At 55.3% G+C, this 24724-nt stretch overlaps 9 protein-coding genes across 9 annotated transcripts; 4 read left to right on the top strand and 5 right to left on the bottom strand.

The window, feature by feature from the left end:
* Positions 1-847: 847 nt before the first annotated feature.
* CORC01_04529 (sodium/bile acid cotransporter) lies at positions 848-2659 on the top strand (the record flags this gene model as incomplete). Its single annotated transcript, XM_022616176.1, has 4 exons — positions 848-1049; positions 1162-1347; positions 1442-1880; positions 2005-2659. The coding sequence occupies 4 exons, from the start codon at positions 848-850 to the stop codon at positions 2657-2659; spliced, it is 1482 nt and encodes a 493-aa protein (XP_022477265.1).
* A 479-nt stretch (positions 2660-3138) lies between these two features.
* CORC01_04528 (uncharacterized protein) lies at positions 3139-4368 on the top strand (the record flags this gene model as incomplete). The annotated part of the gene is made up of 1 exon (XM_022616175.1): positions 3139-4368. One exon carries the CDS (start codon positions 3139-3141, stop codon positions 4366-4368), a length of 1230 nt encoding a protein of 409 aa, XP_022477264.1.
* A 1252-nt stretch (positions 4369-5620) lies between these two features.
* On the bottom strand, positions 5621-7341 carry CORC01_04527 (glycosyl hydrolase family 1; the record flags this gene model as incomplete). The annotated part of the gene is made up of 2 exons (XM_022616174.1): positions 5621-7007; positions 7298-7341. 2 exons carry the CDS (start codon positions 7339-7341, stop codon positions 5621-5623), a joined length of 1431 nt encoding a protein of 476 aa, XP_022477263.1.
* Positions 7342-8995: 1654 nt separating this feature from the next.
* CORC01_04526 (uncharacterized protein) lies at positions 8996-11067 on the bottom strand (the record flags this gene model as incomplete). Its single annotated transcript, XM_022616173.1, has 3 exons — positions 8996-9046; positions 10214-10800; positions 10938-11067. The coding sequence occupies 3 exons, from the start codon at positions 11065-11067 to the stop codon at positions 8996-8998; spliced, it is 768 nt and encodes a 255-aa protein (XP_022477262.1).
* Positions 11068-11679: 612 nt separating this feature from the next.
* CORC01_04525 (uncharacterized protein) lies at positions 11680-12789 on the bottom strand (the record flags this gene model as incomplete). Its single annotated transcript, XM_022616172.1, has 2 exons — positions 11680-12087; positions 12214-12789. 2 exons carry the CDS (start codon positions 12787-12789, stop codon positions 11680-11682), a joined length of 984 nt encoding a protein of 327 aa, XP_022477261.1.
* A 447-nt stretch (positions 12790-13236) lies between these two features.
* CORC01_04524 (FACT complex subunit pob-3) lies at positions 13237-15568 on the bottom strand (the record flags this gene model as incomplete). Its single annotated transcript, XM_022616171.1, has 5 exons — positions 13237-13834; positions 13887-14258; positions 14315-14817; positions 14884-15106; positions 15273-15568. Coding segments are annotated over 5 exons (1992 nt in total), but the record flags the coding sequence as incomplete, so codon positions are not given.
* A 584-nt stretch (positions 15569-16152) lies between these two features.
* Positions 16153-18302, top strand: CORC01_04523 (AMP-binding enzyme; the record flags this gene model as incomplete). Its single annotated transcript, XM_022616170.1, has 8 exons — positions 16153-16855; positions 16927-16982; positions 17049-17065; positions 17116-17136; positions 17202-17310; positions 17372-17488; positions 17546-17942; positions 17998-18302. 8 exons carry the CDS (start codon positions 16153-16155, stop codon positions 18300-18302), a joined length of 1725 nt encoding a protein of 574 aa, XP_022477259.1.
* A 2452-nt stretch (positions 18303-20754) lies between these two features.
* Positions 20755-21027, bottom strand: CORC01_04522 (uncharacterized protein; the record flags this gene model as incomplete). Its single annotated transcript, XM_022616169.1, has 1 exon — positions 20755-21027. The coding sequence occupies one exon, from the start codon at positions 21025-21027 to the stop codon at positions 20755-20757; it is 273 nt and encodes a 90-aa protein (XP_022477258.1).
* A 638-nt stretch (positions 21028-21665) lies between these two features.
* Positions 21666-24040, top strand: CORC01_04521 (helix-loop-helix DNA-binding domain-containing protein; the record flags this gene model as incomplete). The annotated part of the gene is made up of 2 exons (XM_022616168.1): positions 21666-22092; positions 22290-24040. 2 exons carry the CDS (start codon positions 21666-21668, stop codon positions 24038-24040), a joined length of 2178 nt encoding a protein of 725 aa, XP_022477257.1.
* Positions 24041-24724: the final 684 nt, after the last annotated feature.

Genomic DNA, 24724 nt, shown 5'->3' with positions numbered 1-24724 from the left:
ATAGACAGTAATTGTCTTGCGTGCTGGGTAGTATCTCTGCGCCTACTCTTATCCCTCATAAGGGCCAAATGATCGTATTGCACATTCACATATAACACACTTACAGCATCCATTAAATGCTGATATATCCTTTTCAAAATAAAAGTCGGGATATCAAGGTTTATGATTAAACCTCCTCCTCATCGAGGCTCATAATAACCTCAATGGCCTGTGTATACCAAGATAAGAAAACTTTGACAGAAATGATACCTAGATGGCTCAAGTTGCCAAGTACTTAACGTGAGGAACTGTGACCATCCCTACAAGTGCCAAGTCATCCTTTCCACCACTCCAAACTACGTGCTAGGTACGGATAGTGAGTTGGACCTTTCGGACGATCCCGATGTCGGGATTCTGGCCGGCCGGTAATAACCCGGCCCCGCCCTCGCGACGCGAGCAACGACTCAGAACAAGTGACCCGGGCGCTGGCGTCATCCATTCTCTTCCCGCGCATTGGCAGTCCACCTAATCCTGTCTGCGGAGGAAGACTTGTCCGGGTGGTTGAAAAAGTTGTGTGTGCGTGACGGCCAAAACGTTGGGCATGCCGTTAAGGGACGATGGGGTCCAGGGAATCGTAGTCAACTGCGTTTTTGGACGTGAAGTTGATTCAAACCTTGATCCAATACAACTTGCCCTCGGTCACTACAAGTCTTGTCAATCTTCTTCGCTTAGGTAGGTAACTTGGAGCCAAAGATACGGGAGGGGCGTTCAAACAAACGACCAAAGAGACTCCACCCTTTTTGCGCCGTTCGTCGCACAAACTCCGATGTCTCATTCGGCCTGAACCTCGGGAGCGAGTTTTGGAACCATGGCCGGCCCCGTGGACGGCCGCGACGAGAGCGCAAAGCTTCAGTCTGCGCCGACGACGACGATGACGACGACGACAACGACGGCAACAACAAGATGGGCCCGCGTCAGGGTAAAAGCGGTCAAAATCTTTAAACTCATCGTGGCGCAATGGCTCGTTATCGGGTTCGCTCTCAGCTGCGTGTTTGCGTACTTCTTCCCGAGTAAGTTGGCGGATAATGACAATCTCTTTGTATCTCGCTGAGAGAGAGACTCTGAGAGAGAGTGTGTAAAGATGAAAGATGAATATTTTGACTAACGACTGATATCCCACAGATGTCGCGGCTAGAGGTGGACCGATTCGGTCCGAGTACTCCATCATCTACGGCGGCATCGCCATCATCTTCCTCGTTAGCGGGCTGCAGCTCTCCCACGCGAAGCTGAGGCAGAACGTGGCCAACTGGCGCCTGCACATCATCGTACAGGGCATCAGCTTCATCGTCATACCCGTGATACTCCTAAGTACGTCGCCGCCCACTCACCTGCGCACCGCAGGGCTAGGGCACAGAGAAATGCAATTTGTACCTTGACGCGGCTAACACGGAAACCCAAAAAGTCATCGTCCGCATCATCATCGCCGCCGGCGGCCTCCGCAACAACGCCCTCTCGACCCCAATCATCGTAGGCATGGTCGTCGCCTCCTGCCTGCCCACGACAATCGCCTCCAACGTGGTCATGACGCGCGCCTCGGGCGGCGACGACGCCGCCGCCATCATCGAGGTCGTCATCGGAAACGTCCTGGGCAGCTTCATCTCCCCGGGGCTCATCTACGGCTTCATCCCCAAGACGCCAGAGTTCGCCGACTGGCAGCCCGCTAACCCGAGCACCTTGGGCGCCATGTACGCCAACGTCCTGAAACAACTGGGGCTGAGCGTGCTGTTGCCGCTGGCCGTGGGGCAGCTCGTGAGGTGGTTTTGGGAAAAGAGGGTCGATTGGGCGCTGAGAACGTTTTACCTCGCCAAGGTGTCGACGTTTTGTCTCATTTTGCTGGTCTGGTGAGTTGCCTCTCCCAGGGCGGCTACCTACCCCTTTTTCACTACCTTCCCCCTCCCCTCACCCCAACCCCAACCCCCCTCCGCCCTCTGTGATCCGTACGACTGACGAGACTCGTATGTGTAGGACAACCTTCTCAGCAGCCTTCAAAACAGGCGCCCTTTTCGTGACCCCCCACCCTTCCATCATCTTCAACGTCTTCATGAACGTCGCGCTCTACGCGCTCTTCACCGTCATCTGCTTCTACGCCGCCCGGCCCCCCCTGGCAGTCTGCAACGCGGTGAATCGCCGCCTCGCCGACTCCCGCCTCCTCCGGGCCCGCTACGCCCCGCGGTTCCTGCGGCACGCCGTGACGGTGCGGCAGCTGCCGAGGGAGCAGATGATCGCCGTTTGCTTCTGCGGCGCGGCCAAGACAACGTCGTTGGGCATCCCCCTCGCGACGGCCATGTGGACGCAGTCGGACGACTTGACCAGGGCGCTGATTCAGATCCCGGTGTTGTTGTACACTATTGAGCAGGTCTTTATGGCGCAGATTTTGGTGTATGTCTTCAAGTGGTACTTGAGGCGGGCCGCGAAGGCTGAGGGCGATGGGACGGGGGATGAGGAGGAGGATCGTAGTGTCGGGCCAGATGTGGCGAGTGGGACGGGGCAACGGAGGGAAGAGGAAGAGGGGGATCGGTCGTCTGATACGTCGATTGGCGAGAGAGACCACGAGAAGAAGGGCGCCGAGGGCAGGGACGGGAGTGATCCGGTGCTTGTCAAGACTATTTCTGGGGCATGATATCTTGTCACATAGTGGCCTAGAGTGTAGTCAAAGGTCAACGTGAACCAGAAATGTGAATAGAGGAGAGGAAAAGGTGGTCTGTCTCGTTTAAAGACTCGACGTACTCACGACGTCTCTTGACCCCCTCTCATAAAAGCTCCACTTCCCGTTAATGTAGGTCATGATGTTACCCCATACGCTACCCTGACATGTACTAACCTCGTATACTACTTTGTGCTTTCCATACTTGGATCGTCGAGATTGTGAGCCGGTCCATCTCGGGACGCACTCAGCGCTGCTGAGCTGGAGTGCTGTGCCGCAGGTGAAATTTGGACCTTATCAGATGATCAGACCCTTTCTGGTGTCGCAACCCTATCAACAAAATACTCATAATTGGTTTAAACCCGAATCCTGGCAACTGAGTTCGAGGTCGATCCCATTCAACCTGCATTGCAGTCTTGGCTTCTTCAACATAGAGACTCTGACTTATTCTCGCCATGTCATCTCGATCAACGGCAACTGCCAATCTCGACCACCTCCCAGCTGAGATCCTCGAACGGATTATTTTCTCCATCACTGACCTCCGATCAATCTACCACCTCGTCGTGGCTAGCCCGGCTGCGTCTCGCGTCTTTGCGTCCTCAGAAGTAGGACCGAAGGCTCTTGATTATGTATTTTCAGGGACCATGTCACCCCACGTGGTCGAGCTGATCCGTCTTGTCAGCCTCATCCGCACCTCAACCCAGAGACACCCACCGGCATCGTCGCTCCAGGACTTTGTTAGAAAGTACACCAACTGCCAAGGCGGCTCGGCTCCGTCTGTCACCTCAGCCGCACCGAATCTCGCGAGCTCGCTTCGAGGCCAACATCCTCAGCTCTTTCGGGGCATTCTATTGACCGCAAGACGCATCTGCTGCCTGGCGTGGGCATGCCTGGAATACTACCGTAGCCGATGGTCCTCAGTCACCCCGGCTCACCTCGAATGCCCCTTCGCTTGGGGCGCTGGTCGTGAAAAGCCATGGCGCCAGAATCCCAGCGGAAAGCCGTACGAGCTACAGCCCATCGGACCGTCTTGCTGGATGGAGGAGCAGCGCGTGATGCGCGGGTTCTGGAGATTACAGCTGCTGTTCGACGTAAAGGTCGCAGCTTCCGATGGCCGCTTGGACTGTACCCTGGAAGACAGCCAACGAGAAATTACTCCCGACGCTCTCTTTGAAGGCTGGACCTGGCAGAGGGAGGAGTTTCTCACCGTTGCAGACTTTGTCGAACGTGTCCAAGGCGGCCCCGTTTTCTCGCCAGACCTTCGGCGGCTCCCGGCCCCTCCTCCAGGCTACGATTCCGCAGAGAAGTGGCAAGACCCAGTTTTGCTAGGAGTAATAGACCCCAGATGGTCACAAGAGGAGCTTTCAAAGCACCAACCACCATGTTGGACGTTCTACGTGGTCAGACTCTTGAAGAATCCGTATTCACCCGTCCGTGGAGTGCCGTTCTGGCCGTACCGTCAGCTGGGACTGGCTATTTGGGAAGAAGAGAAGCTAGAAGCCCTGGAACTATCGTATAAGCCATATGCTTCCAGGGGAGGTAAGAGGCCGACATCGTCGGGCGACCAAGTCTTCACCTGGAGAAGCCTCTTGAGCCCGGAGCTTATAGCCAAGCTACAGATGGACATGGAAGAGGACTGCCAGAAGAATGGGTTTTCATTGAACCGTGGAAACCCGGACATGTGAGAGAGTCTTGGTTTGAATTTCACGATGGCATGGGTTCAAGCAGAGCCTGGAAGAGAAATCCAACTAAAGCTACAGGAAATTGTAGTCAAGAACATGAGAACTCAAGATGTAGGCCAGAGGAGCACGTCGACTCGTCGAGTTTAGGCCCCCAGGACACTTTTGGCCTTCAACCTCGAAGAACGAATAAGGTCATGACTGCGATTTGGACTCGAGTCCATTTTTACTATCAATGACGTATCTTTCCGGGGTTGTGCAAAATAGTCCACGTGAAGATGTGGGCACGTTGTATCACACACGTCTGAGGAAGAAGTGGCAAGGATGTGATCCTAAGATTCTACAACCCCTGGCATAAGACGGAGGCAACCTACATCCAGGTGCCGGTTCATCTATCTGCATGATGAAAGCAATGGGGAGCAGTTCTTGATCACTTTCAATTCTGGCAAGTGTTGTGAGAGAACATGGGAGCCTTTGCGTAGTCCGAGTGAGGGTACCTTCAACCTCTTCTCGTCGTGAGACACTAGGATCTAGACAATTCTTCGCCGCACTCCCGCCATTCTCAATGTCTTGTCGCCTTATTTTCCGTCTCAAGTTTCCTTCTTCCCCATATCCAGTCTCCCTCTTCTTCGTCCCCATCATGTTCCGGCTTACTTGAACGTTCAATATGGCCAGCGCTTCTTGCTCGACCCGACCTAGTCCAAATGGCCTGTACAAAAGGTTTCGGCCTGCTCCTTCTGTGACTTCTTTTACACGCAGGCTTAGCTAGTTGCGACTACGGCAATGCCTTACGCCCTTATGAAAAAAAACTCCTAGCGCGCGCAGACCCTTCTTACGAGAGTCGCGTCGAAAAGAACAAGGCTTTAAAGTGCGATCTCAGCAAGCCCGCTGATACAGTGGCTATCCACAGCAACTATGGATAATATGTATAGTAGGCAAAGGTCTTGTCACCGGCAACATGAACTTTAGCCGGCAGTCATAGGATAAGGCAAGGACCCTTCCACGGGACCATGCTCATGCCTAGTGATAACAGGTTCACGTCATAAACAATGACAGGGTTTCAAGTCCTTCTCATTTCGGTAATTCATGTCCGAACTATATGGCGGATCGTAACAAAAGCAACTTCATATATCATCGTTGGCAGCTCAGTGCTCTCTGTACATTTTCATAAATGATATGCATATCCAATCCAAATGGATACCCTCGTAGTTCAACCTCCTCTTTCTATGCATCGTCAATCAACCAAAGAGAAAGATGCTTAGGCCTTCTTGATGAGGCTATCGAAGAGAGGCTTGAGGCTCTTGGCGCTCTTCTTGGGATATCTCTTCTGATCGTTCTCGTAGTCGACAAAGGTGACGCCGAAACGGGTCTCATAGCCTTCGGCCCACTCAAAATTGTCCATCAGGGACCACGCCATGTAGCCCTTGACGTTGACACCGTCCTTCTCATGGGCGTCGGCCATGGCCTTGACGTAGCCGTCAAAGTACTTGACACGGAAGTCATCCTCGAGAATCTGCTCGAGTGGCATGTCGTTCTCGCCCTTGAGGGAGGTGCCGTTTTCTGTGACGTAGATGGGCGGGTACCCGTAGCGCTTGGAGAGCCAGACAAGGAGGTTGTGGAAGCCCTGGGGGTTGGGGCGCAGCCAGAAGGACTGAGTCTCTTCACCAATGTTTTCGCCGCTCTTGGATTCGAAGAGGGTCTCTAGGTTGCCGAGGAAGTCGTCCTCTTCGGGAGGGGTGGTCTTGTGCTTGATATAATTGGCCGTGTAGTGGTTCATGCCATAGAAGTCGTTGGATCCCTTGACAAGGGCGAGCTCCTCGGTTGTAAACTCGGGCAGTCGGTCGCCAAGCTGCTTGAGCATGGAGTCAGGGTACTTGCCAAAGTAGATTGGGTCAGCAAACCAGGAGATGGCGAACTCGATCTTGCGGTCGGAGGCCTCGACGTCCTCAGGGTCCTCAGGATCCCATGGGTAAGTGGCGTCGCCATTGAGAGTGATGCCGATCTGGCCACCATTGGTGGGCTTGAACTCATCGCGGTAGACCTTGACTGCGCGGCCGTGGGCGACCAGCAGGTTGTGGCCGACGATCCAGGGCTCGCGGGCAGAGTCACCAACGGCAGATTTGCTGCGGTCCGAGGTGTGACCGGGGGCGAAAAAGCCGCTGCTGTAGCCGAGAATGGAGGAACACCAAGGCTCGTTGAAGGTGATCCAATTCTTGCACTTGGGAATAGCCTTGAAGACGATGCGAGCGTAGTGTTCAAAGTCGAGAGGGAACTCGTCACGGTTCAGGAGACCGCCGTAGCGCTTGTCGAGTCCATCGGGAAGATCCCAGTGGAAGAGGGTGATGAAGGGGGTGATGCCAGCCTCGAGGAGGTCGTCGACGAATTTGATGTAATGATCAAGTCCGGCCTGGTTGATGGGGTCATTGCGACCACCGACAGGGATGATTCTCGACCAGGCAAGGGAAAAGCGGTAGGTATTTGCGCCGACGGACTTGAGCAGAGCAATGTCCTCGGCAGTGCGGTTGTAGGAATCGCAGGCAACGACACCGGAGCTGCCATCGGCAATCTTGCCGGGAATGGCACAGAATGTGTCCCAGATGGAAGGGCCACGGCCGTCCTTTTCGGCGGCACCCTCAACCTGGTAACTGTAGCGGTGGACAGATAGGGTCAGCAGGGGTCTCGCATGCCGTGTTGTCGTGCTCGCTAATGGGTGAGGGGAGAAGGGAAAGGTGAGAGTGGGGGCAGGTTGGAGGGGAAGTGGAATTTGTAGGCTGGACGGGAAAGACGGAGGGAGGAGGGCGAAGTGTGGTGGGAGGATGCTTGTTAGTCGTCCGAATCGGGATGTCGGCGGAAGAGGGCGCGAGTATGCATGGTGATAACAGCCAGGGTTTTGGGGATGGGCCGAGCCGGTTTGATGATGGGATGGAATACGTACGATGCGGTGGCAAAGCCCCAGAGGAAGTCGTTTGGAAGAGACATGATGGGCGGTTTGAAAAGTGGTGTGCTGCCGTAGAGAGAACTGGTATTGCGAATCCCAGAATTGGCGGTATTGTCAGGTAAGGTAGCTAGCTATGTGAAGACTGACGGATGGAGGGGACTCGACGGGCTTGACGGTGGGATGGTGATGGGCCGGGCGGAGAGTGGGTGTTTTACCCCGATAAAAGACGAACTACTTGATAATAGTCGGAAGAGGTTCAAGATCGAGTTGAGATGTGGAAGAAGGCGACAGAGAGAGGAGAGAGAGCAAGAGGGGATCGTACAGACGGGAAGTAAGGTGCTACCGTGATACTTATAAGATGCCAAAAGACGGAAGGAAGCAGAGCGGTGCAATTACAATGGCATTGTGACTCTGGGATGGACGGGGTACTCGGTTGTCCTTGGTAGGTTTAGGCAAAAATGAAGGTAACCAGCTGCAAGGATTACTCGAGTATAGTACTCCGTAAACTACCTCAAGATACGGACCGTACAGGGAAGAAAAATTATGGGACAAACACCCGCATCGTGTCCAAGGTACAGACCACATTAGACAACGACACGGGACGAGAGGACGTCCTGGTAGTAGTGCCTGCGTCAATCTGGCACCCAGGACGCCTCCAATATCGGACCGTCGTGACCGAAAAGCTAGGACTGACTAGAACAAGGCCCGAAGATGGATGGTGTTGGGGTTGGGGTTGGCACTGGCATTGGCGTCGGCGTTGGAGGGTTGGGTCGGAGGCGTGATCTGACAAGCTGGCAGAGGTGAGGCGTCCGACGTGAGGTATCTTTGGCCGCCGAGAGCCTCTAACTCGTGCGATGTATCCCGTCACCCAGATGGCGCGGGGATTTATTCCGCAGCAGAGCGTGCATGGGATACCGAAAAGAAGCGCATCGTCAGGATCCATTCGCTGGAGTCAGCAGCAGGTGGAATTGGAGAGGTCTGAGGTAAGTTCACGGCAGCTGCCGCTAAAAAAGTGACATTGTGTGACCCAGCCCTCAGACATAGCACGCAGGAGAGAAGATGTACAGTTGTGTAGGTGCGCTCTCGTCATGATGCCTCCTTCTGAGAGTTTAGAGGTAAAATAAGGTGGGCAAGTAAGCTAACTATCTGCTTCTTGCGGTTTCTTCGACCCGACACACCAGTTACACCCAAGTGACCCAACAAGGGGGGACCTCACAACGTGCATCTGCCACCTACCCCTACACGTGTAGGCCAGGGGCGCCTTCCATTACCCCGCCGTGGGGTCCCCTTTTTCCCAAGTCCCCCCATTTCCCTCCCCTCCGCCGCTTCCCGGAGAGCACACGACGGCCCGTCTTTCCGTCAAAACATGCCCTTTCTTCTGCCCAGCTCATCTTACCAGCTCCAAGAGCCAATTCGAAACACAAACAAACCTCGATCCCTCACCTGACGATCTCCGAGCCCATCTGATTGGGCACTTGTCTGTATTCGGTACAAGCGCAATCGTGGAGTAGTCACAACTTCTGGAGCCCGCGCACGACCCTGTCCTTCCATACCACACAGAAATTGCGTAAACATACTTGTCTGGATACACATGCGCACACTGGGTGGCGGCGGCATGCATATCACCAAACGCTGTCGCCAAAACTTCGGTGACGGCTCAATTCCGCCGGCCGTTAGCTCGACTCGATTGCTCCCTCAAGGCCGGCTGGCAGCAGACGTGCTTGACACACTCTGCAAGGTCTCGTCCTACGCAATCGTTAGCATAAGGCGACCGACGATGGCCACGAGGAATCCTCCCGAGGTCTTCTCGCCTTCCAGATGACGGGTAACCAACTGCTACCACCACGATTCCCCCTGCTTTGGCCACCTCCAGTCTCAATTGTTAATATACCCCCGTCGCTTTGGTTGAGCGGATGTCGGACGGGAGAGCCTCCCTCCCACCTCCCTCTGCATCAGGCTCGTCCAATGTCGCTATAGTAAGCTTCTCCAACTCCGGCTATCGTCCCATCATCTCCGCACCGTTCAAGCGCATTCTTGTCCTCAGCTTCATAACAGGACTCTGATATAGACGACATCTTGACTTCAGAAGACCTGTTATTACCTGGAGCCTTTTCCCGGTATGTCTTGCTCCCTCTAGCGCTACTCTCACGCAGTCTATGTACAGATACGACATTGCGAACAGCTGCGTCTGGCTCGAAATCCAATTGCGCCCCTCCAAGACCGCCAGCCCCAGTGTAATCGTCTTAGTTTGCGCGGCTTACAACCCGCCGTATCACATGAAGAACCACCGACTTGTCGTCGCTGCTTGAAAGACAGGTGTCTTATTTGGGCTGTCAAGGTGATCATGATGCGATGCTTTTACGTCTACTCATTTTCGGTTCACGAAGCCGTCTGCCCGGCTGGCGGGGCCTTAATTTCGAGCCAACGACCCTTCGGCCCAGGCACCGGAAGCTCACCAGGCACAAGAACACGACTCCTGGGAAATCATCGGAGCTTTATCATCTTTCATCAAGGTACTAGGGCATGTGACGCAAATTGTCGCTTTTATGGCTACTTGACTGTAATCATCGTGGGCGCCGCAGTCAGTATAGCCCATGCTTGCGCGTCTCCTCCGAACCATGACCCATTTCCTGTCATGCCTGCCACAGAACACATGCTCTCACACACGCACATTCAAAAGTATCGTCCTTTTGGGTTACCACGGCGTTGCGGTATCTTACTCAAGGCTGATGTTACAAAGTCCGCGCCAGAAACAAAGTCAATGTCTTGGAGACTCTATCCACAGCCTCACTGAGGTGTACGGAAGCCGGGACGAAGGTGAGCCGGCCCAGCTCAAGGCAACCCTGGACTCGTTACGACCGATCCCGCCGCTGTAATGCACGACATGGGCAATGCTCAATGCATGCCGTCGACGGCCGCATCCTCATCTTCTCGGTCGTTCATTTTGCGTTTTCCGGGATGATTCGTCGTCATGTCAACATCGCCATCCGCTGCTGGAGCGACGTCGCTGGCATCGTCTCCATCGGTCCACTCCGTAATTTCCCACTCAACTCTAATCTTTACGTCCTTGCCGTGATCAACAACCTGGCTGTGACGCAGGTTGCCCAAACGGGTGCCCTCGATCATGCCCTCGAACCAAGGTACGCCTCGGGTTTCCCTTCCAACTACCGTAGTTGTTGTCGGAAAAGCGGGCTGCCCTTCCGGCTCTTCAAACTCTGGAATCAACCCCCATTCTTCCAGATCTCGTAGGTCTTCGTCTCGCAGGCTCGCAAGGGTCAGGTGGATGAAGTTCGCCTCGGTTGGGGGCCTTTCGGTCCAGTAGGACAGCGGGGTGCCGCAGAAGCCGCAAAAGTTTCGTTTCGAGGGGTGGTGGGAGAGTGATTCGTAGACGTGGCGGATCATGGAGTGCCTCTCGTCCGGGTGGAGGGCATGGGTTGAGCTGTGATAGCACGAGAGTGGCACTCGGATCATGGCGGCTAGTGGGGTTGCGAGAGGGACTCCTGCGCATCAGACCATTGTGTTAGCGGAGCTCCCGCTCTTTGCAAGGTAAGTCATGGCCGTTGATATGCATGGCGGGCTTGTTTGAGAAGATCTAGCCATGCACATCGCAAGAAATTGGCGAGACGAAGCGACTTACTGTGCTTTGAGTCTGTGTAGAAGAGCACCTGCGCTTTCTCGGTGGTGCCTTCCGGGACGTCGATGATGTAACGGTTGCGCCCACAGTGGCAGCCGCCTCGCAAGGGACGGTGAAAGCTGCCATCGCTCATGGTTGCCGTCTCTCGAAGTTGGATACGACGAAATTGAAATCTGAATGGACGATGGTGAGGGGCGGAAGCGAAGGAATTTTAAGTCATTGAAAACAAAATCAAGCGCTTGCAGGGCGATGGACAGAGACGTTTGTCGATGGTTTTGTTTGTTAACGATCTTTTACCCCAGCTGCAAGCAGGCAGGTCACTGCTTTAACTGGCCCCCAGTGCGAGGTGGGATGGCATCGAAGATTCCAGGTGAAGCTGGCAACTGGCTGCCCTGGAATTGCAGTGGTTCCACCACCCACCACCCACCACTCACCTCAGGCGCCACCAGCCGCGACTGAACAAGGTCCCTGTTCGGGTCTCGGCGAACCTTCCGCGCTGACCCGGCCGCTGGGAGGCGCTGTTCGCATGGGGCGGGCACCCTTCGTCATGGATGGGACAGACTCTTTGGATGTCTGTTCAATGGTGATAAGAAAGAGGAAACAATTTTTTGCAGCTAAGCAAACCAACTGCCCTGTCACATATCCAGAACTCAATGGCCACTGCATTAGTAACATTTCGCCGACAACTAGTCTCTACATGCTACCTCAATCCAAGGTAGTTCCCAACGTGGGCAAAGCAGCTTGGTCAACTCAGATTCGCAGGAAACAGCGCCCCGGCGGCCCCTAAATCCAACCCATCCAACATGTCCATCTCCACCCCGTCAAGCCGGAACCAAAAGACATCTGCGTTCTCTCTGACCCGGTCCGCGCCACCGCTCTTGGGAAGCGGCACGAAACCCCTTTGCAGAGACCAGCGGATCAGCACCTGCGCCGCCGTGACCTCCGAACCCGCTTCTGCCGTCTCATGTGGGTCGTAGTGGTGGTTGTCCGCCGCCGCCCGTACAAGTACACGGCGCCGGACCCGCTCCACAACTTTTATCAACACCGGATCCGCCATCCGTCGGCCCCGCGCCAGCGGACTGTACGCCTGCACGACGATGCCGTTTCTCTGACAGTAGCCGACTAGCCGGCGCTGCTGACACCACGGATGAAGCTGTCCTCACCCCACACTCGGTCAGCGTCTGTCACTGGCCTCACACTTCTACCGTCCCATCCAGCAAACGCAATCCTCCGAATCACACACATAACCAAGACACCGACCGGGCGGGAAAGAACTCACCTCAATCTGATTCACACACGGCAACCCCCCACCACCACCATCACGCTTCATCTCCTCCAACGCCTCGATCCCAAAATTACTCACCCCAATCGCCCTCGCCCGCCCTTCACTCCCCAATCTCTTCAACACGCTCCAAATCTCCCTCCACCGCTCGACGGGACGATGCACGAGAACCAGGTCAACGTACCCCTCCCCCTCCCCGTCTCCAGCCCCGGCACCACCATCACCAGCGACCTTCAACACGCTCCGTAAAGCAATCCTATACATCTTCTCCGCGCTGCCCTCCCACCTTCCAACCTTGGTCGTCAAGAACACGTCCTGCCTCCCGACCCCTTCAGCACGGGCGTCATCGCATCGAGATGATTCCCGCTGCCGCTGTCGTCGCAAATACACCCCAACCGCCCTACCAACCTCCGCCTCGTTCCCATACAGCTGCGCGGTGTCGACGTGCCGGTACCCGGCCTCCAACCCCGCCAGGCAGGCCGCGAAGCACTCTTCCCCCCTGAGTTGGTAGACGCCGAGGCCGAGACGGGGCATCGTCGCTGTCGAGCCTGGTACGGAGACTGGTTCGTCCATGGTTTTTGTACGTAGGGGTGGTGGGGCCAGGTGTTGCTCGTTAACGCTGCGCCAAGGTAAGGTACTGAAAACGACTTGGAGTGGACGGCTGCGGACTGCAAAAATGGTGTGTATGCGTCTTCGTGTGGCATCTGTTGACTCATTGGCGTTTGGGCAAGCTTACAGGGACCCCACTCGCACATGGTAAGGCGCCTAGGTAGGTTGGGTAAAAGTCACGCGATCCTGTGTTGCAAGCGCACTGCAGATTTGTGGTATTGCAAAAAGACAACTCTCGAGGTCTCTTCCAAAAAAAAAATTAACCTCTTTTGCTTCGGCTCCGCGACGCCCTGTCGGCCAATGTCGAAGTAGATAATCGTAGTGTTACATTTCATCCGACGCCCAAAGTAAAAACGCCCAACAGCCTCTCACCCCATGCGATACACAAACCCAAAAGTCGGGAGAGGGCGGTCAGCCCGTCTTCTTCTTCTTCTTGGGCCTCTCCTCTTCCTCTTCTTCGTCATCCCCGCCATCATCACCGTCGTCGTTGTCCACGTCACTCTCCTGGCTGCCTGAACCCGAACTCTCATGGTCACTGTCAAACTCTTCAGCAACGTCACTCTCGCTCTCGGCGTTGAAATCCTCGTCGACGCTCTCTTCGTCTTCGTCGGCCGAACCACGGTCCGCCTTGGCGGCGCCAACGACCTCTTCTTCCGAGTCGTCCATGGCTTGGTCACGCATGGCTGCGGCAATCAAGTTGGACTCTTCGTCGATCTCGTTCTTAACGCGCAGACCCTTCAGTCTGAAGAACTCCTCAAGTCCCTTGAGATCCTCGCGGTTGATGTTGCTGAATTGTGATGAGCCAGCGCCGTTCTTCATCTGCACGGTGATATCAAAAGTTGACAGCGCAGAAACGGCACCGCCGACACGAGAGAATGTGATGGATGCTGTTTGCTCGTAGGCAATGTACGTCGCAGGTTTGGGTACGAACATGAAGGCCTTCTCCAAACAGTACAGGAAACCTTCGCTGGCCTTGATGGAGCATTTGATACCGAACTGGTTACGGTGGCTGGGAAGATGTTAGCACAGGTTCTGTCGCATCGGTGGCGAGAGACACTTACGTCTGGAAGTCCTTGGCGGGTGTTGTAATCTTCTTGTTAGCAAGTCCGCGGAAGATGTAGGTGATGACTTGGTGAAGAGGCTGCTCGTAGTGAGGCTGGAGTCTGTCCTTGTACCGCTCGTCTATTTGCTCTTCGGTGAGATTAAGATCGATCGTCACCTCCTCGTCCTTCTTGAACTGCATGACGATGAACGGGTATCTTGTCTGACCCTGGCGCAGGGGCGGGTCCAGGCCAACGCAAAGAAGCACATGGGTTTCGTCTGGCTTGGGAAGCACCATGAACTTCTTGATGGCGTCGTACTGGATCTTGTAGTCGTACGTCTTACCACGGAGACGGAAAGACGCATCGTACATATCGATGTCGAAGCGACCTCTGTGGAGGTGTCAGAAGCTACCGAGCTATGACTAGCCGTGGCTTTGTGTACATACCTGGGTGTGAGATGGAGAATGTCCAGGAACGTGGCGATAGTATCGCCCGCGGTCTCGCCAATTTCGGCCTTCTCCATCAGGGTATCGTAGAACAGGGTGACAGCGTTCTTCTCCTCTTCGCCGGCGTCGCTGCCAGCCTCGTCGCCCTCCACTTCCTTCTTGACGGTTCCGGGAATGTAGAAGCGCATCTCGACAAGCTGATCCTTGCCGGCACCCGCCTTCTTGCCCTTTCCACGCGCACCGCCCAAGTGGCCATTGGTGCCGGTGTCGTTCTTGTCCGTTGGAGCTGAGAATTCGACCGCGACTTCGTTACGACCCGCCAAGTTGGTGTTTGAGATTTCGGAGTAGGGAATTTCGAACGCAGGGCGGTTTTGGACGTTGAAAGACAACTCAGCCTTTCCGAAGTCGGCCTTGCCCCAGTTCCATCCCCTCAAGGCGTGCTCCCTGTTCTCGAGGGCGGTGCTGTACCAGTTCTTGAAGAGTTTGGCAAGACGCTCGTAGTCCTTCACCCAGACAAAAGGTCAGCTTCCATTCTTTTGTAATCGGTCGACTTGCGCGCGCTTCATTACCTCTTGTTGGAACCCATCGAGCTGGATTATGCGCGAGTCTCGGTTTAGGATCTTGATCTCGTAGCCCTTGGCAGCTCGACTCCACTGCGCCGAAGCAATTGTGCTGTGATCGAGAGTGAAAGTGTCGCCGCCGCCAGACGGCTTCCAACCGAGACCGCTCTCAGCAAATCTGCACTTGCCGCTCTCCTTGGAGAGGTCCAAGTAGATGCTGTCGAAGCTCTCTCTTTGAGGGGGTATCTCGTCAGTTATTGCATGATGGGAACGTCAGGGAGGAAACAAGTGCGCGCGATGACAGAATGGATCTATCGTAAGCAATGCATGATTTCTGGGCGACTCGATGGGTGTGGGATTTGTGCGAAAGAAGGAGCTGGGGGTGGGCGGGCACTCACATAGCTGCCATGATTGCTCGCGAGAGGTCGAAACGTCGAGACAAATATCGGTTGGTGTCGTCGTAAGACCGTCGCAGAGAAAGGTCTCCTCGAGACGGAAGATGTGAGGAGGTGACGTGCGACTCGAATGACTGATGCTCGAGATGGGTAGGTGGGAAGGATTGAGACGGTGGTGCTTCGAGGAGGTCCCGTTGTTGTCGGTGATAAAATTTCGGGCGTTGGCACTTCGCGCTGCACTTTCTTGGTCGCGCAAGGCTACCTTGCCTTACAGCACGGTGGCACAGCGACGCGACTTTCTGTTAAGTGCAGTGGGTCCCTTCCTCGTAGTACCTTACCTGACCTTACGGCGTGCTCCTTTCACGCCACGGCGTGGGCCTATTTGCCTCTCTGTGAGATCTGCTTATACAATAGTACATCGACCTATCGCAGTCTAGCGCGGGTACCCCAACTTGCCTGGGAGCTTGAACCTGACGTGGAGCACAGTCGCCAAGTGTGGGGTAATTTCCTAAGGTACCGAGGACAGCCGGGCTTAACCAGGAGCTGGAGCTGGAGCTGTCGGGTTCGGTCCCTCAAGTGTCTCAAAAAAGCTGGACAATTGGGGTATGCCAGCAAGGACAGCTGGGCCAGGCTCGGGGATCGGGTAAGTGGAAGGGGAATGTGGCTGGTAGACAGAATGGCTGGCTTCCAATTGCAGGATTAAAGCCGTCTTCCTCTCACTCACTATTTCCTCCTCATCTACATACATGTCCCGTGACCGCCAACCCTCGTACAAGGCATAAACATCATACCCGGGTCGCAAACTTTGACAATTTTGACCTTGACTTCTGCGTCTCTGCCCCCGATTCTGTAGAAGAAAAAGCTCTTCCAGTCACCAGTAGTCATGTCGAGCCCTCCATCTCGTCTCAAGAACATCCTCGGACACCTCCTCTCGTCCTCCACGGCCCAAAAAGATGAGCCTCGTCCGAAGCACCACATACATCAGCTTTCCCCAACCTTCTTTCTCGAGCGTGCCGCCGCGATAGAGCCCGATGCTGAAGCCATCTTCCACGTCACAGCCAACGGCCGAACACTGCGACGGTCTTACATAGAGTTTGCAGACAGAGCGCGCGGCCTTGCTTATTACCTCAAGAAACATGGCTTCAAGAGGGTTGGAATCCTCGCGCCCAATACTCCCGCCTTTCTCGAGTCCATCTTTGGCATTGCAGCCGCCGGTGGGGTTAATGTGGGTGTCAATTACAGATTGAAGCCGGATGACATCACCTACATATTCGACTTTGCCGAGGTCGACTCCATCATCGTGGACCAGGAGTTTGTCCACCTCCTTGATGAATTCAAGGCAAAGCACCCCAAAGTTCCCCTGATTATTGACACCGATACCGACTTCACGGAGGGCGCTTTAAGTGGCCCCTTTGATGATGCTGTCTTGGAGGGCCTGCAGTATGACCAGCAACACGGTGAGGGTTGGGCTGGCCTTCACTCACAGTGCGGTAATGAAGATGACGTTCTTGCGATCCCGTTCACCTCAGGAACTACGAGTCGGCCCAAGGGCGTGATCTACACACACCGGGGAGCCTATCTAGCCGGTAAGTGACCCGTAAACTGATCTGACACCTTTGTCTACCTATGAAATCGCGCTGAGCATCCTTGTCTGTAGCTGTCGGAAACGTCATCGAATCAGGACTGAACTATCACAGCGGCCGTTGTAAATATGTACGTGACGAGCAAGAGCTACCCTTGCCTGCTAGCCATCGCTGATTATGGATTCCAACCATCTAGTTGTGGACCTTACCAATGTAGGTATATTGTTATAGGTTGTTTAGGGTGATCTGCTAACTCTGTCAAGGTTCCACGCCGTTGGTTGGACGTAAGAACCCCTGACCCTTAGTATCGTGTTCTTCGGTCTTTTTCGAACCTACTGACACACCGTAGGTTCCCCTGGGCAGTGACGGCCGTTCGTGGCACGCATGTGTGTTTGAGAAAGATCGACTATCCTCTCATCTGGAAACTTCTCAAGGAAGAAGGCATCACACACTTCAACGTCAGTTGTCTCTCTTGCAGCTCGGGGAAAGCGGTTCGCTGACAAGGTGCTTCGCATGCAGGCAGCTCCGACAGTCAACACCATGTTGTGCTCAGCGAAAGAGGCCGAGAAATTGCCTCAGGAAGTACGGGTGACTGTGGCTGCTAGTCCACCAAGTGCACACTTATTTGAGCAGATGGTGAGTGCCGCTGATGCTGTTTCCCGAGGCTTGTCGAAACGTTGTTGACGTAATTAGACAAACCTCAACCTCTTTCCCGTCCACGTATATGGCATGACGGAGACCTATGGTCCCATCACCAAAGGCTATCATATGCCATCATGGGAGACCCTCCCAACGAATGAAAAATACGCCAGAATGGCTCGACAAGGTCATGGCTTCGTGACGAGCCTTCTCATTCGCATCATCAAGATAGACCAACCGGAAGGGGTTCTCATTGATGTCGCAAAGGACGGCAAAGAAATCGGCGAGATTGTGTTCTTCGGAAACATCTGTGCTAAGGAGTATTTGAAGGATGCCGAAGCTACCAAGAAATTGTTTGATGGCGGTGCGCTGCATTCTGGGGATCTGGCAGTCTGGCATCCCGACGGATCGGCTCAAATTCTCGACAGAGCAAAGGATATTATCATTTCAGGTACGCGTTTGCCTTTCGAGCTGTCGCGCTTATCATTGTACTGACGAAGGACCAGGCGGCGAGAATATCTCTTCGGTGGCTCTCGAGGGCATGCTCGTGCAACACCCCAATCTCTTGGAAGCGGCCGTAGTGGCGGTGCCTGATTCTCACTGGGGTGAGCGTCCGAAAGCCTACGTGACTGTCAAAGAAGGCAAGAGCTTGAAGGGGGAGGACCTGATTTCGTGGGCGAAGCACCAGAGTAACATATCCAAGTTCATGGTGCCTCGGGAGGTTGAAGTAGTTGATGAGCTTCCCAAGACTAGCACGGGCAAGCTGAAGAAGAACGTACTTAGAGAATGGGCCAAGGGACACAGGGAGTAGACAAAACAAATAAGATGAGTGTTGTTTTTTCATCAAAGACGCTGCAGCTAGAGGAAGTAGAATGAGACAAATCGGAACGAAAGAGAAGGAGAAGTTTAGCCTTGCCGAGTCAGATAGAAGCAAAGTCATGTGCCCTTCCGTACGACTATGCTATGGGTCTTTACGTGAGGTGGTTCGCCCGAATGGATGATTAGATTCAAGCCTTGCCAAATGCGGACGGTGGCCCTGACAAAAAGCCACTTGCAACGGTCAACGGTTCCAACGGCCGAGGCACCTTCCCGCAGCCTCCGTTTCGAGATAGTCTGTCATACTGTGACGAAGTTCGTGCATGGCCACGTACCGACCTAAGGCAAGTGGCAGTCGCCTACATCATCCCTGATCCTAGGACCCGGCGGTAGCGGGCCAGTAAGCGGACGAGGGTGGTAGACACCGTATGGGCAACTGCCTGAAGGGGAGGGAAGGAGAAACAGGGGTTGATGTTTTGACAGGACGGGGAAAGAACGGAACGGAATCTTCAACGCCATCGCACCTGACCGTAAGGCGATGTGCCCAAGTGAGGTAAGATACGGTAGGTGCATCTTGCCTCTAGAAAGGTCGCTTTTCTTAACTTGTTGCTCCCTACGTTACCTTAGGGCAAGGGGCAACCCACACCCCTACGCAAAGCAGGCTTGCTTGACTGAGGTGAGGTTTACACGGTACTCGAGAAGCAACCCGACCCTCGCTTAGACAGGCAGCCACAGACCACACGAACGGAGATCAGGAGGACTGGTCACATGGTCTGCTTCCACACTTTGGGAGCAAACGTTAAAGCACCAGACAACGGTCGATTTGGCAATGCTCGAGAGCGAGCGTGACCAGACACACCTGGTCCCGAGACCGGGACACAAACATAGACGACTCAAAGATTCTGTCGTCAAGCAAAAGACATCCGAAACTCCGTGAAGCGAAGCGGCGGGAACACGCCACGAGGATATCCCCTGAACATCAGACGGGGAGCTCGACGGAACCACTCGGCCAACTCGAGTTAATCCAAACGGAGCCCAGTAAGATTCTGACCATTACGGATTACATTAGAGTCCCTCATCCGCCGTAGGGCAATGGTCTCATCTCCGAATGTTTTCGGGCCCTGGAGCTGTGAGTGAGGCACTGGCCCCCAATCATCCCATGAACAGAATGAGGGTTTGGCGGGACAACACCCGGAAACAGTAAAGGGCATCCTAGAATTTGCGAAGCCTGATACATCGAGTCAACTCCCGGAGGCCATTACCTGATGACGCTGCGGCTGTTTACCCCGGAAGAAAGGCTTCTTTTCATCGGGACCCGAGATCATCAGGCTCTTGGCTGCATCCTCACCGACAGATGTAGATCAAGATTTCCCCCCTTATCCAACCAAGTTCCCCTTGTGGCTACAGAGTGCGGGAAGACGGCAGAGGAGACCCCAGCTTCACAGTCGTCTGGTTCAGCCACATAATCAACGGTGTAGCTGGCTCTAATGCCCTTTCTCTCTCGAACCCGAGCAAAGGCGTCATACAATGGCTTGACCGACGAGGGTAGTGGCAAGAAGATTCTTCTGACGCTTGTCAGTCCACTCCCAACCTTGGCACGTGTTGCCAACCTAACCGCCCCTGATACGAGCATCCGAGATTCAGGACCACTTGAGTCAGACCTCCACTAGTTTCTGTCAAGCAATAATCTCTTTCCGCCACCATTAGAGAACCAACAAACCTCAGCTCTTTCTACCTCTACCTTTCTTTGTAGGCCCCTAAAGAGAGGGAGGCAGCAGCTTTCCGGGTCTGGTGAAACCCAAGGCCTAGTCAAGCAGAATGGCTTTCTCGGACGAGAATGCAAAGGACGCAGACCCGACCTGAACAGCTGCATCATGCAGGCCACTGTGGATATGGCTGCTTCTACAACCAAGAAAGATTGGGCGCGCGGGCAAGTCCTTGCTCAGGATTGGGTGACAGAATCCATGTAGGCGCTGCACATACCTTTGGGGGCCTTCCACGCCCCATGCCGTTCATGTCCGCCAGCAACCGCCGCGGATCCTTTCGAGCGGTCTGGGGACTGCGTTATCCGAAGCCGAGCTCACATGGAAATTGCCCTATCGAATATTAACCTGTCGCGCCGGGTCCTCATAAAGCCCACCTAAACCCCTCTCTGAGAAAACCAAGTCTCAAAGGCACCATCGACAATGTCAGTGATGATACTGCGAATGTGATAGCTGACAGACCTTAGAGGACGCGGAAAGCCCATTCAGGCAGCGAGTTACTAGACTTGCTCCAGCTGGTAAGTTGAGTCGCATAAGCAGTCGACTATCAGATGACACAAGGAAAGAAGAGAGGGAAACTGAGAAGAACAGAAGGAGATGAGAGGTCCTACAACTGACTGGCAATGGGCATGGGCTCGGTACGAAGAGTGGCCCGATGGGAAAGAAGACAGTGGATGAGGATACTCAGCACCCCGGACAAGCCACGGCTAGCTTGCCGTACAAGTAAGAAGATGAAAAGAGACTGACTGCCCTGTCCAGATATATAGATCGAGATCTCGAAGGAACAAACAACATCGTCGACAGGTCATTTATAAATTGGTCTGTCACCAACACGAGTAGGCGAAGCTGAGGAAAGAGGCAACGTCGTCCGGAGCTCGTTCGGTGTATCCTGCATGCCCTGCGCCACAGCAGCAAAGATTTTTTGGCGACAGCCCTGGAGTGGAGTGACTCTGGCATAAAGCCAGGCCACCCCGATCCCCCCCCGATTGCCGGCGTCCTGGGCGCCGGCCGCATTGCAAACGCTTTCCGCCGCCGTACGTACTAAACACCCGAGTCTAACTTGAACATTACGACGAAGTCGATTCACTCGAGCAGCTATCGTGGTCGGCTGACTCTGTCGGACCCCTAGACCTGGGAAGGTGTGGTCCGCCTAGAGACCAAAGTCACTCCACGGGGACGGTATATGGGCGAATCCCGCGCCACAAGTTGTCTCCCGATTGCCCACTGTTCTTGGGCTATCCCTGAGAAGGCCGTGGCTTCCGCTCCGGAACTGCTGGCCAGACGCTCGTCTGGTCGTTTCTAACGGCGGCCTGCGTCCACTGGGATTGTCTGGCCGCACGCCTAATTCGGAGTCTCCCAATCGTGGCTGGTTTTGTCTTCCTCGCCCGATCTTGGCCCTTTGCGGGATAGGAGTCCTTTCCTCGGTCCCGGGATTGGAAAGCAGATACGGGAACAAGGTCGAAGATTCGAAAACTCAAACAAAACCTGTATAAATCACCAACGGCTTTGCGTTACTTTAGGTCGGACGGTGGGATTCAAAAAGGGGGTTCTCCAATCGAACCAAGACCCCTCGCCACCCCCGGCAAGACGATACGATGGCGCACACGCCAAACGAAAACACTCCCTTCTACGAGTATCTCGTGGATGACCCAGAAGTAAGTATCTCACCCGGCGTTGCATTCCACTTTTCCGTTCGGTGTCCTTCTCCCCGGAGCGCGGCTCTTCAGTGGCTCGCTTTTCTGGCGGTCGAGTCTCGAATCCAACGACCAGCTCATTCTGCACAATGCCTCGTTACAACTTTCTCCATCTGCCGACCAGGGCGGCATATGAATGTGACAAGACAAGCGCTGGACCAAGCGATCGAAGGCGCGAGTGAGTACATGATGCCACTCGGTAGCACCAAGCCGAGCCAGATCCCCCCTCCCCTCAAGGACCTCCCCGATGAGAAGTCAAACCACGATCCAATGACCGTGCAAAACTTTCTACACTATTTTGTCTGTCGATGGTCGCCTCCGATGCTTGGTATGGGATGTGGACGGGAGGCGGCGGAGTATCAAGGAGCTGAAAGGCTGTGTGCCACACGGAATGGGGCGATGACAAAGGTGATGTTCTCTGAACAAGCGTTCGGCAAAATGATGAGACAGACGGCAATGAGGCGCAAAAGAGTAGAGATGGCCGTGTTCGAGGATCACAGGTTCTTTCAAAAAAACAAAAAGAAGAGAAGAGAGAAAAAAAGTCTGACCATTGTTTCTTCTATCAGCAGATGATAGCTTCGACGCCGTTGTCCCCGCACTTCTCTCCCGAAGTTTTCGGAGGGGCTTTCGACGTCGGCGACCGCCAACACCACGCCACTCGGCCCGGTAATCAGACCACCCTGCTAAGCCCAGGCCATAATCGGCCCAACACCGTCAATGAATCGACCACAGCGACACCACTTAATCAGGCCCAGGCCATTGCGGGTGTTCCTGAACTATCCGTACCGACGGCGCAATTCCCGCAAGTTCACGGTCTGGGAGGACTCCATCACCTGGATCGGCAACACCAGCAAAACCACACTCAGCAGCAGCTGCTGCAGCCTCAGCTCCATCCTTCAACCCTGGGTCTGGGTCTTGGTCTGGGCACTCTGGGGTTGACACATGCAGAGGGCAGACAGGGTCTCCAGCACCAATTCGGTCCAGCGGCAGCGCCTGCGCCTAATATTGCTGATCAACAGGGGACATTGTCGCCGCAGCTCCATTTGCAGGGCCATCAGAGAGTACCCGCCGCATGGCTTCCGCCCGGATATGGAATCCCGGTGTACCACGACAACCCGCAACAGCATGTCGATGCAACGTCCTCCTCCACATCAGCAGCAGGTGTCAACCCATCCGTCACTCTTTCTGCAGCAGGCAGCCTAAGTACTGATGGCAATAGCCAGAGCATTGGTGTTGGCGGTGGTCACTTATTCGATTTCGGGTTCGCAGCACCTCCACCACCGCCGAGTGAGCAGCCGTTCCTGGGCGGCGGAGTCTATGCCGACATCACGCCACTTTCCACCACGTTAGCTGTAACAGCTCACCCGCAACCACCAACGACCACTTTTGATTTCCATGCTTCACCATGGCGGCCTCGGCTTCAAGACAGCAGCTCCGTCACCCTGACACCAAACATTGCAGCCGTCGCTGCGGTCGAATTGAACCACGACGTCCGCAAGCACAGCAAAAGCAGCATGGAGACCGATAGCGACGTCAAGGACCCTTCGTGGGATGACGACGAGAATGAGCCCCAAGACAAAAGGGGCGGAGCTGGAGCAAAGCAGACGTCGTCATCGTCATCGCCTGGGAACCGGAAGCCGCAGCGAAAGGGCAAGCGCCGTGCCGTAGCCGATCCCGGAGCCGGCGGTATCGACGACGATGACGAACCCACCAGCCCAGCGGGCCGAACTAGCGTCAGCGGCCGATCGGTCAAGTCGGCATCCGTCGCCTCATCTGCCGGGTCGAGCACCAAGACGGCGCCAGCGCCACGACTGCGCAGTGCCTCCCGCACCTCCAAGAACGCATTGCAAAAGCCCACCGAGTCCCTCGAAGAGCGACGAACACGCGCATCCCACAACCTAGTCGAGAAGCAGTACCGCAATCGACTCAACGCTCAATTTGAAGGTCTCCTCAATGCCCTACCGGAGCAGGTCCGCGGCCCGGCCGGCACCGGAGACGGTGACGAATCGGACCCGCAGGCTGCGGCGGCGGCGGCGAATGAGGAAAGGCGGGTCAGCAAGGCCGAGGTGCTGGACATGGCCCGCCGCCACATCCAGAACCTGGAGCGGGAACGGGAGACGCTCCACCGCGAAAGGGGGGAGCTGCTGCGCAACTTGGAGACGCTGGAGCGGGAGGCGGCTGTGAACGGGGGCAGCGGTGGCCGGCTGGACGAGTTCCTCGACGTCGAAGGGGCCTCGGATGAGAGAGGCGCGTCGTCGGCGTGGAGAAATGCCTGAAGTGCATTGATGGCGACATCCCCGCGACGCTCTGCCTGCCGGCGAGCCTATTCTTTGGTAGTGGGTGTCAGGGTGTGAAGCCAATGCAGTGCACGTCTGGAAAGGGGGGAGCGCGTGAGCTTCAAACTCTCGGAGGCAAGGGTCCCGGGGATGGTGGGGGGCGCGGGGGGGAGGGTTCTTTCGGAGCGTCGCCGACCGTCCGGTACATGCCGCGCGGGGGGGGGGGGGGGGGGGGGGGGGGGGGGGGGGGGGGGGGGGGGGGCGGGGGGGGGGGTGGCGGGGGGGGGGGGGGGGGTGGGGGGGGGGGTGGCGTTGCGCGCGGCCCGGCGGCCGCGCGTGCTCGCCGGGGGGGGGGGGGGGGGGGGGGGCGAACGTCAGGACATCCAATGGCCGGTCGGCCCTGTTTTCCCCGTCTCAGATATCGACACTAGTCGACGAAGGGTCTGGTGCCATGCTTCTCGATTCAGGTTTTTCTTCTTCTTCTTTTTGCTCTTCTCTCCCCTCGGTCCCGCCGATCGCCTTGGTCCCATCGAGTTTTGCTTTTGGTGTCAGATTCTCCCGGGTATGGTTTTTTTTTTTTTCAAGTTTTTTTTCCCCCGCAGACAAATTATGATGATGGTGAAATCAGTTTCATGAAGGCGGGGAGAGGCAGCTTGATTGGACGCAGATGGTGACCACCGGGAT

The sequence above is a fragment of the Colletotrichum orchidophilum genome, assembly GCF_001831195.1.
Source record: "Colletotrichum orchidophilum strain IMI 309357 chromosome Unknown Scaffold_30.1, whole genome shotgun sequence".
NCBI classification, from domain to species: Eukaryota; Fungi; Ascomycota; class Sordariomycetes; order Glomerellales; family Glomerellaceae; genus Colletotrichum; species Colletotrichum orchidophilum.
Note: the sequence above shows the minus strand (reverse complement) of the source record. Positions and strands in the feature narration are given on the sequence as shown.